The sequence below is a fragment of the Entelurus aequoreus genome, linkage group LG26, assembly GCF_033978785.1.
Source record: "Entelurus aequoreus isolate RoL-2023_Sb linkage group LG26, RoL_Eaeq_v1.1, whole genome shotgun sequence".
In the NCBI taxonomy this organism is placed as follows: Eukaryota; Metazoa; Chordata; class Actinopteri; order Syngnathiformes; family Syngnathidae; genus Entelurus; species Entelurus aequoreus.
In genome coordinates this window covers 39,351,427-39,369,324 of record NC_084756.1, presented here as the reverse complement: position 1 = coordinate 39,369,324, position 17,898 = coordinate 39,351,427, and the positions used below count along the sequence as shown (strand labels likewise).

The window sequence follows — 17,898 nt, the reverse complement described above, 5'->3', positions numbered from 1 at the left end:
TCCTGGAGGGACGGTTTAACTCCTGCTTCCTTTTCCAGATCCCGCCAGGAAAGCCTACTGGAGCCACTTGGGGACCGGCACCTGCGTGGAGGACAACGGAACAGATTGAGACCTCGGAAGCCGTCGTGGGGGCCGGCGGACTTACCTTCTTGAGCTGCATGACGTTGCTCCCCCTGATGGAGGCCAGCAGTTGGTCCCTGGAGTTCTTGCAAGCACCTCGGCCCTTCCCGTCCAGGCTCCTCCGCGACACCGGAGTCAGGGAATTCCTCAAGGAGTCTACTTCCAGCATGGGAGGCGCCGGGGGTGGGAGACCTCCCCCAGGGGGCGGCGGGGGCGGCGGTGGCGCCCCGACACTCCTCTTGGGGCTCAGCTTGGGCGAGGGCATCGGTGAAGCCATCGGGGACGGTTTAGGGGACGGTTTAGGGGAGCTTCTCAGAGATCCTACAGCGCCCGCCTTGGGTAGCTCCAGCGACTCCTTCTTGTCACCGTTGCTGCTCTGCGCCTGCTTCTGCTCCTGCAGGCGCTTCTGCCGCTGCCGGTCCATATTGCGGCTGAGGATGTTGGTGGTGGTCATCCTGGGCCCGGCCAGCTCGAAGTGGTAGCCCAGCTTGAGCAAGGTGGTGTTCTCCTTCAGGATCTTGATCATCTCCATCTCCGTCTTGCCGCCGCAGATGTGGCGCTGGTTCTGGAAGCGCAGCTCGGTCAGGGTGGCGTTGTGCTGCAGCGCCTGGATGAGCGCCAGGATGCCTTTGCCGGTGAGATGGTTGGAGTCCAGGTTGATGCTGGTGACGGTGGCGTTGTGGCGCAGCGTGCCGGCGACGGCGTAGGCCACGTGGTCGTCGGCGCGGCAGTTGGCCAGCGCCACCTTCTTGACGTGGGTGTTGCCGCGCAGGGCCTCGGCAAACTCCATGAGCGTCTTGGTCTTGATGACCTCGGAGTTGTTGACGTTGAGCTCCACGAGAGACGGGTCGTCGTGTCGGAGCTGCTGCATCAACTCGTCGAACATGCTGGAGTCTTCGTCCTCGTCCTCCTGCTCGTTGGTTTTGGCATTTGGGGCCACGCAGTTGGCGAGTTTCTCCCCGGTTTGGACTTGAACATTTTCCGTCTTCTTCTCTGTCACGTGCTCGCTGTGGTTGAGCAGTTCTTCTGCATCCGGTCCAGCTTTCTCCTCCTTCTGGGAAACTTGTCGCTCCAACTTACGAGTAATCATCTTCTCTTCGGCTTTCTTCTCTTGGTTCTCCTGGGCTTTGCTCTGCTTCTCCAACATCCTAGAAACTAAACCCTGCGTCCTAAAGCTCTCAGACCGCCGCTCTCTGTCCTTCCCGACTTCCTTCTCACTCTTCTCTCGAAGCCTGGAGATAATGTCCTTGGTTTTGCTGTCGTCCCTCTTCCTGCAGTCCTTCTCCCTGCCGCTGTCTTCCTTCTTCTCCTGTAACTTGGAGACCACGTCCCTCGTTTTGCTGCCGGTGCTCTCGCGGTTTTCCCTCCTGTCCCTCGTCCTGCTGTCCTCACTCTCTGCGCTCTCCTGCTTCATGAATCTTTCCGAGAGACGACCTCGCTCCTGTTTCAAGACTTCCGGACCTACAGCGTTCGTGTCTCTGGCGTCCGTGTCTGCTGGTCTTCGGACTTTCCCATCTTGGTTGCCCTCCTGGCTCGGGCCCATCTTCCTCAGGTGTTCCTGCTTCCGACATTCCTTCTTTGGCTCCAGCTTTGAAAGGGTGACAAATATACACATCTTTAATCCAAAGTGAAAACAGAAACCAGAACTAAGTCCCTTTCACACAGCCTGTTGACTTTCCCAGCTTTAGAAGAGGTATCAGAGCTGTAATACCTACCGTAATTTCCGGACTATAAGCCGCACCTGACTATAAGCCGCACCAGCTAAATTTAGGAGAAAATACAGATTGCTCCATATAAAAGCCGCACCCGACTATAAGCCGCAGGGTTTTGATGTGTAATTACCGTAGTATATAGGGGTTCCTGCTACCACGGAGGGGATTGTCGGGACAGAGATGACTGTTTGGGAACGCAAAGCGTCCCATTTATTAACAATAAATCTTTCAATCATTCAATCAAACTTTCACATCTTTGACATGGCGAACAGCATTCGTGCAGAGTACAAATAATACAACGGTGCAAAGTAATACAAAGTGCTCGCCTGTACGTTATCAAAATAACCAGCCTACCGGTATATGAAAAGTCAGTCTTTAATCATTGTGTCATCGTCTTCCTCCTGCGTACTAAAACCACCGAAATCCTCTTCGTCGGTGTCGGAGAAGAACAGGCCGTAAATAAGCCGCACCCTTGTATAAGCCGCAGGGACCAGAACGAGGGGAAAAAGTAGCGGCTTATAGTCCGGAAATTACGGTACATAAGATTGTTTGTTTTTTTTACACACATTTTTGTCAAAGGTTTTCAGAAACCAGAACCAAGCCCTTTGCACACAGCCTGTTATTTTTCTGGATGTTCATACTGAACCAGCTTTAGAAGAGGTATTAGAGCTGTAACGGAGGCGTGACAATTAGAGATATTGTTGGCCTGCCGATATTATCGACCGATAAATGCTTTAAAATGTAATATCGGAAATTATCGGTATCTGTTTTTTTTTAAAAAAATTTAATTTATTTATTTTATTAAATCAACATAAAAAACACAAGATACACTTACAATTAGTGCACCAACCCAAAAAACCTCCCTCCCCCTATTTACACTCATTCACACAAAAGGGTTGTTTCTTTCTGTTATTAATATTCTGGTTCCTACATTATATATCAATATATATCAATACAGTCTGCAAGGGATACAGTCCGTAAGCACACATGATTGTGCGTGCTGCTGCTCCACTAATAGTACTAACCTTTAACAGTTAATTTGACTCATTTTCATTAATTACTAGTTTCTATGTAACTGTTTTTATATTGTTTTACTTTTTTTTATTCAAGAAAATGTTTTTAATTTATTTATCTTATTTTTTTTTTTTTTTAAAAAGGACCTTATCTTCACCATACCTGGTTGTCCAAATTAGGCATAATAATGTGTTAATTCCATGACTGTATATATCAGTATCGGTTGATATCGGTATCGGTAATTAAGAGTTGGACATTATCGGAATATCAGCAAAAAGCCATTATCGGACATCCCTAGTGACAATACCTACGTAAGATCGTTTGGTTTTTTACACACATTTTCGTCAAAGGTTGGCAGAAACCAGAACCAAGCCCCTTTCACACAGCCTGTTATTTGTCTGGATGTTCATACTGAACAACAAGTCCACTTGACTTTTCCAGCTTTAGAAGAGGTTTTAGAGCTGTAATACCTACATAAGATGGTTTTGGGGTTTTTTTTTACACACATTTTCGTCAAAGGTTGGCAGAACCCAGAACCAAGCCCCTTCCACACAGCCTGTTATTTGTCTGGATGTTCATACTGAACAACAAGTCCACTTGACTTTTCCAGCTTTAGAAGAGGTATCAGAGCTGTTACAATACCTACATAAGATTGTTTGGTTTTTTTTACACACATTTTCGTCAAAGGTTGGCAGAAACCATGACCAAGCCCCTTTCACACAGCCTGCTATTTTTATGGATGTTCATACTGAACAGCAAGTCCACTTGACTTTTCCAGCTTTAGAAGAGGTATATAAACTGTAACGGAGGCGTGACAATACCTACGTAAGATAGTTTTAATATATATTTTTTTACACACATATTCGTCAAAGGTTTGCAGAACCCAGAACCAAGCCCCTTTCACACAGCCTGTTATTTGTCTGGATGTTCATACTGAACAGCAAGTCCACTTGACTTTTCAGCTTTAGAAGAGGTATCAGAGCTGTAACGGAGGCGTGACAATACCTACGTAAGATAGTTTTAATATATATATTTTTTACACACATATTCGTCAAAGGTTGGCAGAAACCAGAACCAAGCCCTTTCACACAGCCTGCTATTTGTCTGGATTTTCATACTGAACAACAAGTCCACTTGACTTTTCCAGCTTTAGAAGAGGTTTTAGAGCTGTAATACCTACATAAGATTGTTTTTTTTTTTTTACACACATTTTCGTCAAAGGTTGGCAGAAACCATGACCAAGCCCCTTTCACACAGCCTGCTATTTGTCTGGATGTTCATACTGAACAGCAAGTCCACTTGACTTTTCCAGCTTTAGAAGAGGTATATAAACTGTAACGGAGGCGTGACAATACCTACGTAAGATAGTTTTAATATATTTTTTTTTACACACATATTCGTCAAAGGTTTGCAGAACCCAGAACCAAGCCCCTTTCACACAGCCTGTTATTTGTCTGGATGTTCATACTGAACAGCAAGTCCACTTGACTTTTCCAGCTTTAGAAGAGGTATCAGAGCTGTAACGGAGGCGTGACAATATTGTTTGTTTTTTTTACACACATTTTCGTCAAAGGTTGGCAGAAACCAGAACCAAGCCCCTTTCACACAGCCTGTTATTTGTCTGGATTTTCATACTGAACAACAAGTCCACTTGACTTTTCCAGCTTTAGAAGAGGTATTAGAGCTGTAACAATACCTACATAAGATTGTTTTGTTTTTTTTTACACACATTTTCGTCAAAGGTTGGCAGAACCCAGACCAAGCCCCTTTCACACAGCCTGCTATTTTTATGGATTTTCATACTGAACAGCAAGTCCACTTGACTTTTCCAGCTTTAGAAGAGGTATCAGAGCTGTAACGGAGGCGTGACAATACCTACGTAAGATAGTTTAATATATTTTATTTTTTACACACATATTCGTCAAAGGTTTGCAGAAACCAAAACCAAGCCCCTTTCACACAGCCTGATATTTTTATGGATTTTCATACTGAACAGCAAGTCCACTTGACTTTTCCAGCTTCAGAAGAGGTATCAGAGCTGTAACGGAGGCGTGATAATACCTACGTAAGATAGTTTTAATATATTTTATTTTACACACATATTCGTCAAAGGTTTGCCGCGGTTTTCGTAGAACAACTCGGTTTTTGTACGGCCAAACATTGTGTGTAACAAACTGGTTTGTTGGTCCAGGTTTCATTCTGCGGAATCAAGGACCCAAACCAAGATGTGACTCTGTTTCTGTGCTTTTAAAAAACATTTTTATATAAGCCACAATGCAGGAAAAAAACCACTATTGAATTCAAGAAATAACTCGTAGAAAAGTATGAAGGTGGCGTCAGCGTGGCTCTCCCCTTCTTGTCTTCCCTATCTACTAATCGCCGTCTTCAATAAAGGCAGTCTTTCTCAAATAGCCCCTGTGGGGGGGGGGCGCGATGCCAGGGGGGGCACGTGGTACCTCATGGAACATGCTTTTTTTGCCGTAGCAGAATATGATGACGCGTTTCCTTTAATTTTAATAAACTTACAATGTTATGCGGAGGTGTAGTTGTAACAATTTTACCGACAAATGATACTATTTATAGTTAGGGTGGAGATTTGGGAGGTGCGAAATTGTACATTTTTCCTAGGGGAGAGTAACAGAAAATATTAGAGAAGCACTGAATAAAAAGGTAAATGTGACATTAAATGCTCATTTATCCAACATGTATTTCACAGTTTTCTGCATGTAAAACTATACATTTTTACTAGAAAAGTTTTTTTTTTAAAATTATTTAATGGTATCTGAGATTGATGAATTGACTATACCGTATTTCCCGGACGATAAGGCGCACTTAAAATCCTTTTTTTCCCTCAACACTCGACAGTGCGCCTTATAACCCGGTGCGCCTAATGTAAGGAATAAGTTTGGTTGTGCTTACCCACCTCGAAGCTACCTTATTTGGTTCATGGTGTAATGATAAGTGTGACCAGTAGATGGCAGTCAAACATGCGAGATAAGTGTAGCCTGCGCTATGATGGGTCTCAAGTAAACAACGCCAAAATGTTATACTGTATGTTCCATTGAAAATATAGAACATTACACACGGTGCTCAAAAATGTATCAAAATGTTTTAGTACGACATTGGTAAGCTATGAAGCCGCACCGCTTGATATATTGTCGGTGCATTAAACATAGGAGTATTATTATGGCGGGTGTATAAGGTAAGACATTATCTGGCGTTTTGTTTCGCAATATGCAAAATAAATTTTTCTTACCTTCTGGTACCTGCTGATCTGTATTTGAGATCTGCATGAATCCTGAAAAATTGCGCGCGTTCGCGCCGACGCTGTAGTTGATAAGCTTTTCTTTTTCTCTTTCTCTATCTTCTTGTTATGTGACATTCATCCTCCGCTGTTGCCATTTCTAATATAAAGTAGAGTAAAGTTGTTACTTACATCTGTCAGTAAACTCGCCATGAAAGCGCTAAAACATACCGGTGTAGTGAGTTTACATTATTCACCCAAGGAACTTTAAATATTATATTATATATTATATATTATATTTCCGGCCTTGTTGTTGTTTCTGGATGAGGAGATGCTGCTCCGTTATTGATTTAAATAAAGTCTGAATGTCATTAAAACAGTTAGCTCCATCTTTTGACACTTCTTCCACTCCCGTCCTTGCACGCTACACCGCTACAACAAAGATGACGGGGAGAAGACGCTGCCAAAGGTGAGCCACGTAAATAAGGCCGCCCACAAAACATCGCATTCCAAAGCGACTGTCAGAAAGCGGCTTGAAGATGATCTGTAAAACATCATCTATGCAACATTTTGACCAAAGAACCACCCTTACATGTTATGTAGTGTTTTCAATTTAGAACCTACAAGGGACAAGCGGTTGAAAATGGATGGATGGATGAATAATAATAATAATATGACTCCTTTAAAGCGCCCTATAAGCCTAATATATGAAAAAAGATTAAAAAAGAGACCATTCATCTGCAATGCGCCTTATAATCCGGTGCGACCTATGGTCCGAAAATTACGGTACATTATTTCTCATGGGAACATTATCGATTTTTGTTCAGGTGTCCCCATCCAATATGGATATCAGAAATCAGTCCGATATCAGCAAAAAAAACAATCGTATCTAAAATCCCCCAGTAGAAGCACTGATACAAGCACATTTACATTAACTCGACAGCATCTAAATGTCCACCATTAAGCACACAAGTCTGATATTATCTTGTATGTTAGTGCTATAAGCTACTAGGACCTAGCAGCTACGCAGCACCTAAGCACACAATGGCACACAAGCTAGACATACGTAACAAGTGTTCTTAATTGAACAATATTGCAGTCTAAAACTGCACATTTGTCAATATAAACAAGTATCAAATAATTATTGTCGTCTTCAAGGCAGAAGATTATCAGAACGTATCCAGTAAAAAAAAAAAGTGTCCGCATCGTTCAACTCATGAGCGGAACCTGATAATTGAATAACCACTAGGTGTCGCCAACAACAAAATATTACTTCAATTGAATAAATAATCCAGTTGTTAAACAGGCTAGATTTTTCATACCTACCGTTGTTTTTTGTTTGAGTAATTTCACTTGATCAAAGCTTTTTTTAACATTACCAAATAATACAAGTTTGTTCTATGATTTGTGCTGATATCATATCGGCTTCAATCAATCAATGTTTAGCCCTAAATTACGAGTGTCTCAAAGGGCTGCACAAGCAACAAAGGCTTAATATTGTTATCGGTATAATACCTTTTTTTTTTTACAGTGAGGAAAAGCGCAACTAAAATAAAACTTTAAAAAAAATATATAACTTTTTCCTGAAGAAAGTTCATGTTGTGTTATTTATACACTGTGTGAGTCAAACTGTGTTTGAAGGGCCCTAGGCTTTGTGTGGCCCCAATTTGGTCTTTGTTATTACTTATTCATTATTATTATTATTATTATTAAACTCATGAATTATGAGGCATCCCACCCCAGACCTAACATCATCGCCCCACATAAGCTTTCACTTGGTATGTTTACATACACTAAAACTAATTGACGTAATATGGTTAAAACTAGATTTTTACAATCATTATATTTTTATTATATTATATTTTATATGGAAAAATCTTTGATAGTTTCTTTTTCTGATTAACTGATTCATGTAGAATTATTGGTAATATTACTATATTATTGTATTATTACATTATTTTTATAATTATTACTAGGGATGTCCGATAATGGCTTTTTGCCGATATCCGATATTCCGATATTGTCCAACTCTTTAATTACCGATACCGATATCAACCGATACCGATACCAACCGATATATGCAGTCGTGGAATTAACACATTATTATGCCTAATTTGGACAACCATGTATGGTGAAGATAAGGTACTTTTTAAAAATAATAATAAAATAAGATAACTAAATTAAAAACATTTTCTTGAATAAAAAAGAAAGTAAAACAATATAAAAACAGTTACATAGAAACTAGTAATTAATGAAAATGAGTAAAATTAACTGTTAAAGGTTAGTACTATTAGTGGACCAGCAGCACGCACAATCATGTGTGCTTACGGACTGTATCCCTTGCAGACTGTATTGATATATATTGATATATAATGTAGGAACCAGAATATTGATAACAGAAAAAAATGGGGGGAGGGAGGTTTTTTGGGTTGGTGCACTAATTGTAAGTGTATCTTGTGTTTTTTATGTTGATTTAATTTAAAAAATAAATACAATTAAATTAAAAAAAAAACAACGATACAGATAATAAAAAAAACGATACCGATAATTTCCGATATTACATTTTCAATCAATCAATCAATCAATGTTTATTTATATAGCCCTAAATCACAAGTGTCTCAAAGGGCTGTACAAGCCACAACGACATCCTCGGTACAGAGCCCACATTTTAACGCATTTATCGGACATCCCTAATTATTACTGCATCTACTGGGGGTTAAGCCTCCCCCTGCCTTTAAAAACGAGTGATGCCTCTGTTTTGAACTTTATTCAAGGGTCCTTGAACGCACCACATGCTATAAGATGGAAAAGTGAAACAACGCAACCTCGTCCTATGCTGGGACAAATAGATTTATCATATTTTCACCTTTCTGTGTATACATGTACAGTAATATCTGGCTGCCCTGAGTTCTGTGTAAAATAAGAAAGTGGGATCTCCTGTGTGAAAAGGGCTACGGTGTCTAAAAGCTGGCTTTTTTTTCATGTCTCTGTTCTGTATAACAGCCACAAGAGTGGGAAAGCAATGTTGAACCTGGCAATCTTTGGCTTCTGAGGTGATATGAGGGTGAAAGAGAGGCTGTACAGTTCTGTGTGATAGACGCAGGACTTACTGATGTAACTATTTAGCAAATATTTGTGTGAAAGTCTATAAAATAATTTGCTTTTCATGGTCTGTATGAACATCAACAACATGCAAATGGGGGACTAGCAATTTTCCACCTATGGAAGTGATATAAGAGCCCTAAGAGAGAGCGCGCGGCAATGTGCTGGCTTCTGTGTGAAAGGCACAATGCCAGACCCTCTGTTACAGCTCGAGGTGCCTATAGTCTTAAGATTTCTGTGTAAAAGCGACGGTGGTGTGTAAAAATGGGCTTTATGCATATCCGTTTCCCGTGTTGTTGTTCTGTATAAAAGGCAACGACATGTCATTTTAAAAATCAACTTGTTTAAAACTATGTGGCCAAAATTTCAGCCCGGTTATATCACAATGATTTGTCAAAGATGGAAAAAAATTAGAGATGTCCGATAATTGCTTTTTTGCCGATATCCCGATATTGTCCAACACTTAATTACCGATACCGATATCAACAGATACCGATATATACAGTCGTGGAATTAACACATTATTGTGGCTAATTTTGTTGTGATGCCCCGCTGGATGCAGTAAACAATGTAACAAGGTTTTCCAAAATAAATCAACTCAAGTTATGGAAAAAAGTGCCAACATGGCACTGCCATATTTATTATTGAAGTCACAAAGTGCATTATTTTTTTTAACATGCCTCAAAACAGCAGCTTGGAATTTGGGACATGCTCTCCCTGAGAGAGCATGAGGAGGTTGAGGTGGGGGGGGGGGGGGGGGGGGGCGTAGCGGGGGGTGTATATTGTAGCGTCCCGGAAGAGTTAGTGCTGCAAGGGATTCTGGGTATTTGTTCTGTTGTGTTTATGTTGTGTTACGGTGCGGATGTTCTCCCGAAATGTGTTTGTCATTCTTGTTTGGTGTGGGTTCACAGTGTGGCGCATATTTGTAACAGTGTTAAAGTTGTTTATTCTGTCACCCTCAGTGTGACCTGTATGGCTGTTGACCAAGTATGTATGGCATTCACTTGTGTGTGTGAAAAGCCGTAGATATTATGTGACTGGGCCGGCACGCAAAGGCAGTACCTTTAAGGTTTATTGGCGCTCTGTACTTCTCCCTACGTCCGTGTACACAGCGGCGTATTAAAAAGTCATACATTTTACTGATACCGATAATTTCCGATATTACATATTAAAGCATTTATCGGCCGCCGATATTATCGGACATCTCTAAAAAAAATAATTGCAGAAAGTATTTGTTTTTTGAGAGGTGGTCGTTCGGGCTTTGCCAATATTTGATTTCATCAATGTAAAAAAGATCAAAGCTATTTCATCCCTACAGGCCTGTTTCGCAGGTTTCCCTGCTCTTCAGAGGATCCCCTGAAGAGCAGGGAAACTTATAAAACAGGCTTGTAGGGATGAAATAGCCTCTGTGTTTTTTCCTGACCTAATGAATATTCCGCTCTACCCTTGTATTGAGCACTGTATAACGGATACACCCCCCAAACACACACACACACATACTGGTTATCATTTGGTTTTTGACCATCACTTGTGGGGACCACCCTTTCTACAGGTTGTGGAGGCATAAACAAAAAGAGGTAAAATGGCCACTGCCCAGTTGGCTCATACACGTCTTTAAATCTCTGGATTGATGAAGTAATGTGCTGATCATTCTTACTGGGGACCCTGGGGAAAAAGAGTTACTATGGTTCAAGGGGACCAAATTTAAATAATTTTGCATAATTCCCACAAATTTGTACGTGACTACTGAGTACCATCTAAAAAAAAATTAAATTAAATATGACATGATCCTCAGAATACAGCACTACAGCTGTCCTCTTATAGGTAGTTTCACCACTTAAATGTACCAGCTACAGCCCGATGAGGGGGCTACTGTGCAAATGTCTCACACTCAAACTAACCAGTAAACATGTTTAATGGGCCAAAGCTTAAAAATCACTTAGGCATCTTCAGAATGTATCTGACTATCGTTTAAAAAGGTTTCCCTTTAGGGGACCTGTTTTTTTTGTCCCCATACCGTCAGAGGTCCCCTAAAGATGACTGTGTAAACAGAGCGATGTCCCCATTAAGTAAGCATTGCCAGAACACGCACAACCAGCGTCCTCTACAGTAGACATTTTATTTTGGTCTATTTATTTGGTCGGAGTTGCAGGAGTGCTCTGCAGTTTTTAAGAATGTGCTGCAAAAATGTGAGCCCTGCTCAATTTTTTTTTAAAGGCCTACTGAAAGCCACTACTACCGACCACGCAGTCTGATAGTTTATATATCAATGATGAAATCTTAACATTGCAACACACGCCAATACGGCCGGGTTAACTTATAAAGTGCAATTTTAAATTTCCCGGGAAACTTCCGCTTGAAAACGTCTATGTATGATGACGTATGCGCGTGACGTCACGACGGCAACGGAAGTATTCGGACCCATACAAACTGCTCGGTTTTCATCGAAAAATTCCACAGTATTCTGGACATCTGTGTTAGTGAATCTTTTGCAATTTGTTTAATGAACAATGGAGACTGCAAAGAAGAAAGTTATAGTGGGATCGGTGTATTAGCGGCGGACTACAGCAACACAACCAGGAAGACAGAGATGGATAGCAGACGCGTTAGCCGCCGAATTTACCTTAACTTCCTCCGTCTCGCCGACCGCATCTGTAATCGGGTGAAGTCCTTCGTCGCACCGTCGATCGATGGAACGCAGGTGAGCACGGGTGTTGATGAGCAGATGAAGGCTGGCTGGTGTAGGTGGATAGCTAATGTTTTTAGCATAGCTCTGTGAGGTCCGGTTGATAAGTTAGCTTCAATGGCGTCGTTAGCAACACAGCATTGTTAAGCTTCGCCAAGCTGGAAATTATTAACTGTATAGTTACATGTCCATGGTTTAATAGTATTGTTGATCTTCTGTCTATCCTTCCAGTCAGGGGTTTATTTATTTTGTTTCTATCTGCATTGGAGCCAGATGCTATCACGTTAGCACAGTAGCTAAAGAGCTTCGCTGATGTATTGTCGTGGAGATAAAAGTCACGGTGAATGTCCATTTCGCGTTCTCGACTCTCATTTTCAAGAGGATATAGTATCCGAGGTGGTTTAAAATACAAATCCGTGATCCACAATAGAAAAAGGAGAGAGTGTGGAATCCAATGAGACCTTGTGACTAAGTTACGGTCAGAGCGAAAAAAGATATGTCTTTCACTGCATTCTAGTCCGTCACTCTAACGTTCCTCATCCACAAATCTTTCATCCTCGCTCAAATTAATGGGGTAATCGTCGCTTTCTCGGTCCGAATCTCTCTCGCTCCATTGTAAACAACGGGGAATTGTGAGGAATCCAACCTCCTGTGACGTCACGCTACTTCCAGTAGGGGCAAGGCTTTTTTTTTTATCAGCGACCAAAAGTTGCGAACTTTATCGTCGTTCTATACTAAATCCTTTCAGCAAAAATATGGCAATATCGCGAAATGATCAAGTATGACACATAGAATGGATCTGCTATCCCCGTTTAAATAAAAAAATGTCATTTCAGTAGGCCTTTAAGGGGGTCCTTGCGGGCCACCAGTTGAAAATGAAAATGCAATAAAAAAAAAAGAAGAGGACCTAAAATGGAACCTTGAGGAACACCACTAGTATAACTAAAGAAGTTGAACAAATGACTACATCTGAAGTAAACAAGCTATGGCAACGCCTTACTTCCAAAAATCACATTGCGAAAAAGATGTGTAACTGCCAAAAAAGGAGAGGACTTAAAGGGGGGCCTTGAGGAACGCCTGAGTTATGTAAACCATCCTTTTTGCAGGATCTCTGTGTGAAAGGGGCTGAGTGAAGCGCAGCTCCCCGTCCATCTGCCAAGTGCGGACACACACACATTCCCGAGAAGACACAACATCGTGTGCGTGTGTGTGTGTGCGTGTTTATAGTCGGCGACGGCAGGACGAGAAGCCATCTTCTTTTTTTCTTTTTTTTTTTACGGCTCTGCAGGACTAAGTGTTTGATTTGTGAGGCCGCGGCTGCAGACCTTAAAAGGCAAACCGGCGTAGGAGCGATCAAGCGAGGCATTCCGGGGATTAAGGAGCGCAGAAAAGCGCAAGAAATAAAGTCGCGGCGATGGCGGCTTTTTAAAAGCGGGGGTGAAGAATGCAGAAATGGACGGGAGGACGCCTCAGAGGACCAAACAATGTTTTTCCTGGCACGGAAGATCACCCAAAGGAGAGTTTAGGAGCTGATGGATCCAGCTGGTCTCTTGCTTCAATATACCCCCCCCCCCCACCCCCCGCACACACACAAACATAACTGTTGCCATTGGTGACACAAAAATTGGACATTTGGATGGTCAAATGGACACCTGCGTCCACTACAGTGGACATTTTATGAAGCAAAAGACAAACGTCCACTGCAGAGGACATATTGTACAAAAAAACTAGCACCGATGCGATTGGAACTACTACAAAAACTGCACTTTGGGTACTGATTGTTATGGAACTCCTGCTTTAAAAGGTCTACAAAGACATAAGAAAGGTTGTCCTACCGCCAAGGTCTCCTCTTGAGGTCGCTCCAGGTTGAGGTCAGGCACCTTCATCATGTCCTTCTCCAGCTCCTCCATCTCCTCCGGGGACAAAGTGGACAGCAGGTTGTCCAGGTCCGGGTCCTCGCTGACCTGGCGGCCCATCCTGGTCAGGCCTCGCACCTTGCGCCGGGACATGACGGGTACACTCGCACGGGGAGGTTGACTTGGAAGTAATCCCGATAAAAAAGTTCCAGAGAAAGAGGAGCGAGGGACTCACATTCTGGCCCCTGACGGGAGTGCAAGAAGCGTCTCGCGTCTCGCCGGCGAGAGGCTGGGACATTCTTGGCAATCCTGGGAAAGAGCACACGTCCATGTTTGGTTGAAGACACGCTCCTTTAAAGGGAATGGGAAGGGCTCCACTCACCCAGTCCTCTTCTTATGAGACTATTTGATCACTTTTACACTTGACTCTTTTTTTTCTCCTTCCACCTCAGAAAAAGAACATCAATATTTATGTTTCAGTCCAAACAACATTTTTCTTCATCGTTTCAGGAATATCGCCTCATTTTCGTTAGATTACTAAAATGTCATTTTCCATTCTTTCCCATTTTCTATTTTTATAATAACTTTCTTTTTTTCCTTCATTATATTACTTCCCCCCCCGTAAAATCACACCTTTTCTTCCCATTGTGTTGCCATTTTTGCCTTGTAAAATGGTGCTTTTCTTACACTTTATATTTGTTTACAAATAGCACAAAAGTACAAAACCAGCGAAGTTGGCACGTTGTGTAAATCATAAATAAAAACAGAATACAATGATTTGCAAATCCTTTTCAACTTATATTCATTAGAATAGACTGCAAAGACAAGATATTTAACGTTGAAGAAAAACTTTTTTTTTTGTGCAAATATTAGCTCATTCGGAACTTGATGCCTGCATCATATTTCAAAAAAGATGGCACAAGTGGCAAAAAAGACTGAGAAAGTTGAGGAATGCTCATCCAACAGGTGAACAGGCTACAAACCCCGTTTCCATATGAGTTGGGAAATTGTGTTAGATGTAAATATAAACGGAATACAACGATTTGCAAATAATTTTCAAGCCATATTCAGTTGAATATGCTACAAAGACAACATATTTGATGTTCAAACTGATAAAGATTTTTTTTTGTGCAAATAATCATTAACTTTAGAATTTGATGCCAGCAACACGTGACAAAGAAGTTGGGAAAGGTGGCAATAAATACTGATAAAGTTGAGGAATGCTCATCAAACACTTATTTGGAACATCCCACTGGTAAACAGGCTACTTGGGAACAGGTGGGTGCCATGATTGGGTGTAAAAGCAGCTTACATGAAATGCTCAGTCATTCACAAACAAGGATGGGGCGAGGGTCACCACTTTGTCAACAAATGCGTGAGCAAATCGTTTAAGAACAACATTTCTCAACCAGCTATTGCAAGGAATTTAGGGATTTCACCATCTACGGTCCGTAATATCATCAAAAGGTTCAGAGAATCTGGAGAAATCACTGCACGTAAGCAGCAAGGTTGAAAATCAACATTGAATGCCCGTGACCTTCGATCCCTCAGGCGGTACTGCATCAAAAACAAACATCAATGTGTAAAGGATATCCCCACATGGGCTCAGGAACACTTCAGAAAACCACTGTCAGTAACTACAGTTGGTCGCTATATCTGTAAGTGCAAGTTAAAACTCTACTATACAAAGCCCAAGCTATTTATCTACATCTGTAAGTGCAAGTTAAAACTCTACTATGCAAAGCCCAAGCTATTTATCAACAACACCCAGAAACGCCGCCGGCTTCGCTGGGCCCCAGCTCATCTAAGATGGACTGACTCAAAGTGGAAAAGTGTTCTGTGGTCTGACGAGTCCACATTTCAAATTGTTTTTGGAAATTGTGGACGTCGTGTCCTACAGAAAAAAGAGGAAAAGAACCATCCGGATTGTTATAGGCGCAAAGTTGAAAAGCCAGCATCTGTGATGGTATGGGGGTGTATTAGTGCCAAAGGCATGGGTAACTTACACACCTGTGAAGGCACCATTAATACTGAAAGGTACATACAGGCTTCGGAGCAACATACGTTGCCATCCAAGCAACGTCTTTTTCATGGACGCCCCTGCTTATTTCAGCAAGACAATGCCAAGCCACGTGTTACATCAACGTGGCTTCATAGTAAAAGAGTGCGGGTACTAGACTGGCCTGCCTGTAGTCCAGACCTGTCTGTCTGCCATTGAAAATGTGTGGCGCAATATGAAGCCTAAAATAGCACAACGGAGACCCCCGGACTGTTGAACAACTTAAGCTGTACATCCGTCAGTCTACCCCAGGGCAGCTGTGGCTACGAAAGTAGCTTACCACCACCAGGTGTGAATGAATGATGGGTTTTTAACATGTAAAAGCGACTTTGGGTACTTAGAAAAGCGCTATATAAATCCCAGGTATTATTATTATTATTATTATTATCAAGCAAGAACGGGAAAGAATTCCACCTGAAAAGCTTAAAAAATTGGTCTCCTCAGTTTCCAAACGTTTACTGAGTGTTGTTAAAAGGAAAGGCCATGTAACAACTTTTTTGCAATGTGTTGCTGCTATTAAATTTTGGGTTTTGTACATTTAAAACACTATCTATTGGTCTACATAACATGTAATGGTGGTTCTTTGGTCAAAATGTTGCATTGATTATGTTTTACAAACCGCTTTCTGACGGTCACTTCAGTATGTGCCGTTTTGTGGACACTCTTATTTATGTGCCTCCACTTTGACTGCGTCTTCTCCCCATCAGCTATCTTGTAGTTTTTAGTGCTTCCACATTGAGTCTACTGACAGATTAAGTTCGAACTATACGCGACTTTGTATTAGAAGTGGCAACAGCGGAGGATGCATGTGCATGTACGAGCCAGTCTGCCCCACGACAAGAGGTCAGACTGCAATGGCGGACTCGCGCAAAGGAATTTGGCTAAATCTCTACCATATATGGAGATATCCGCTGACGTCACATGTTGGAAAAACCTCAAAAGTTGTGCAAACTCCAAACGTCTCGTTTGGCGGAAATATGGAGGAAGGTGTGGAGAGAGAGTGTGATCAGCGCGCCTGCAGGAGCAAAGGTCACCGCCTCTGTCCATGGTGCTGAAGGGCGTGGCATGTGCTGACGGCGAGACACAGCTGGCAGGTGATTAGATTTCACAGGTGGTACGTGTTAATCTGATCATCTGTTGTCTTTAACAGTAAGCGGCCAGGAGCAGAGGGGTAGAGAGGTACGGACGTGGCTGAAAAGTCACGTTCTGGGAGAAGGAAACAGTTGATAAAACATATGAGGATTAAAACTTTGTTAAAACCTGCAAGCTTGGATCCTGTGAAGTGTCTGTCGGTGGGGCCGCTAGGAAGCGACTTCCACAGAAGGCAAGATTATTTTATAAATATCTTAGCAATGATTTCACATTTTCAGGACTTGAGCAGATCCCAAAAACACAACACCAGGTACCAATAGGTAAGAAAAGTTGATTTTGCATAAAATATCTAAAATGATAGGAGACAGAGGAGCATTGAGTGTTGCACCACAAAACACAGAGTATGGAAGCACGTCAGCAAATGTGGAACCCAAATTCCCAACACTCAGCGATCCCCAGGACATGTGGTGGCAACAAAAATGTTGCAATAATAATTAAGTACAAAAGGCATAAAGCAGGGGTCTCAAACCTGCGGCCCAAAGGCCATTTTGAGACCCGCTGGGCCATATTTTAGGCCCTCTATTTAATAGTGACATGTAATTGCAGCCTGTGCACCCTGTAATAGTTAAATATATTCAAGTGTTCTTAAATCCAATTTTAAACACTAACTACAAAAAAAAAAAAACTACATAAAGAGCAACTTCCTGTAAGCAAGCGGAATGATTCTGACCATCTCCTGGAGAACTCAACAGTGTCAAAATATACAGTTTACTGTACCATAGCAGCTGGTAAAAGTAGACAAATTTTGTGTGAATCTTTGGGTATTGTTTGTTATATTTAAAAATATATATATTTTCAAAACAGGTTACACCAGGCCTGGGTAATTATTTTGATTCCGGGGCCCAATTTAAAGAAAGAAATGTGTCTGGGGGCCGGTATATCTATTTTTTAGGAACACTAATACAAAACCTCACAATAATGTCTGAATGCTAAAAACGTTATGACAGACCGGT

At 41.8% G+C, this 17,898-nt stretch overlaps 1 protein-coding gene across 2 annotated transcripts in view; it reads right to left on the bottom strand.

The window, feature by feature from the left end:
• Positions 1 to 16,021, bottom strand: part of LOC133643274 (leiomodin-1-like) — a 16,816-nt gene extending 795 nt beyond the window's left edge. Inside the window, exons 1-4 of one of the 2 annotated variants that reach the window (XM_062037747.1) lie at positions 14,117 to 16,021; positions 13,714 to 14,043; positions 146 to 1,708; positions 1 to 81 (exon numbers count right to left, since the gene is read on the bottom strand). The exon at positions 1 to 81 is cut by the window's left edge and continues 795 nt beyond it. In XM_062037747.1, coding sequence (XP_061893731.1) covers positions 55 to 81; positions 146 to 1,708; positions 13,714 to 13,887 — 1,764 coding nt within the window. In that variant the 5' untranslated portion in view covers positions 13,888 to 14,043; positions 14,117 to 16,021 and the 3' untranslated portion in view covers positions 1 to 54. Of the gene's footprint in view, positions 82 to 145; positions 1,709 to 13,713 lie in introns of both variants that reach the window. The other variant, XM_062037746.1, reaches the window with a different exon arrangement.
• Between the last annotated feature and the right edge of the window lie 1,877 nt (positions 16,022 to 17,898).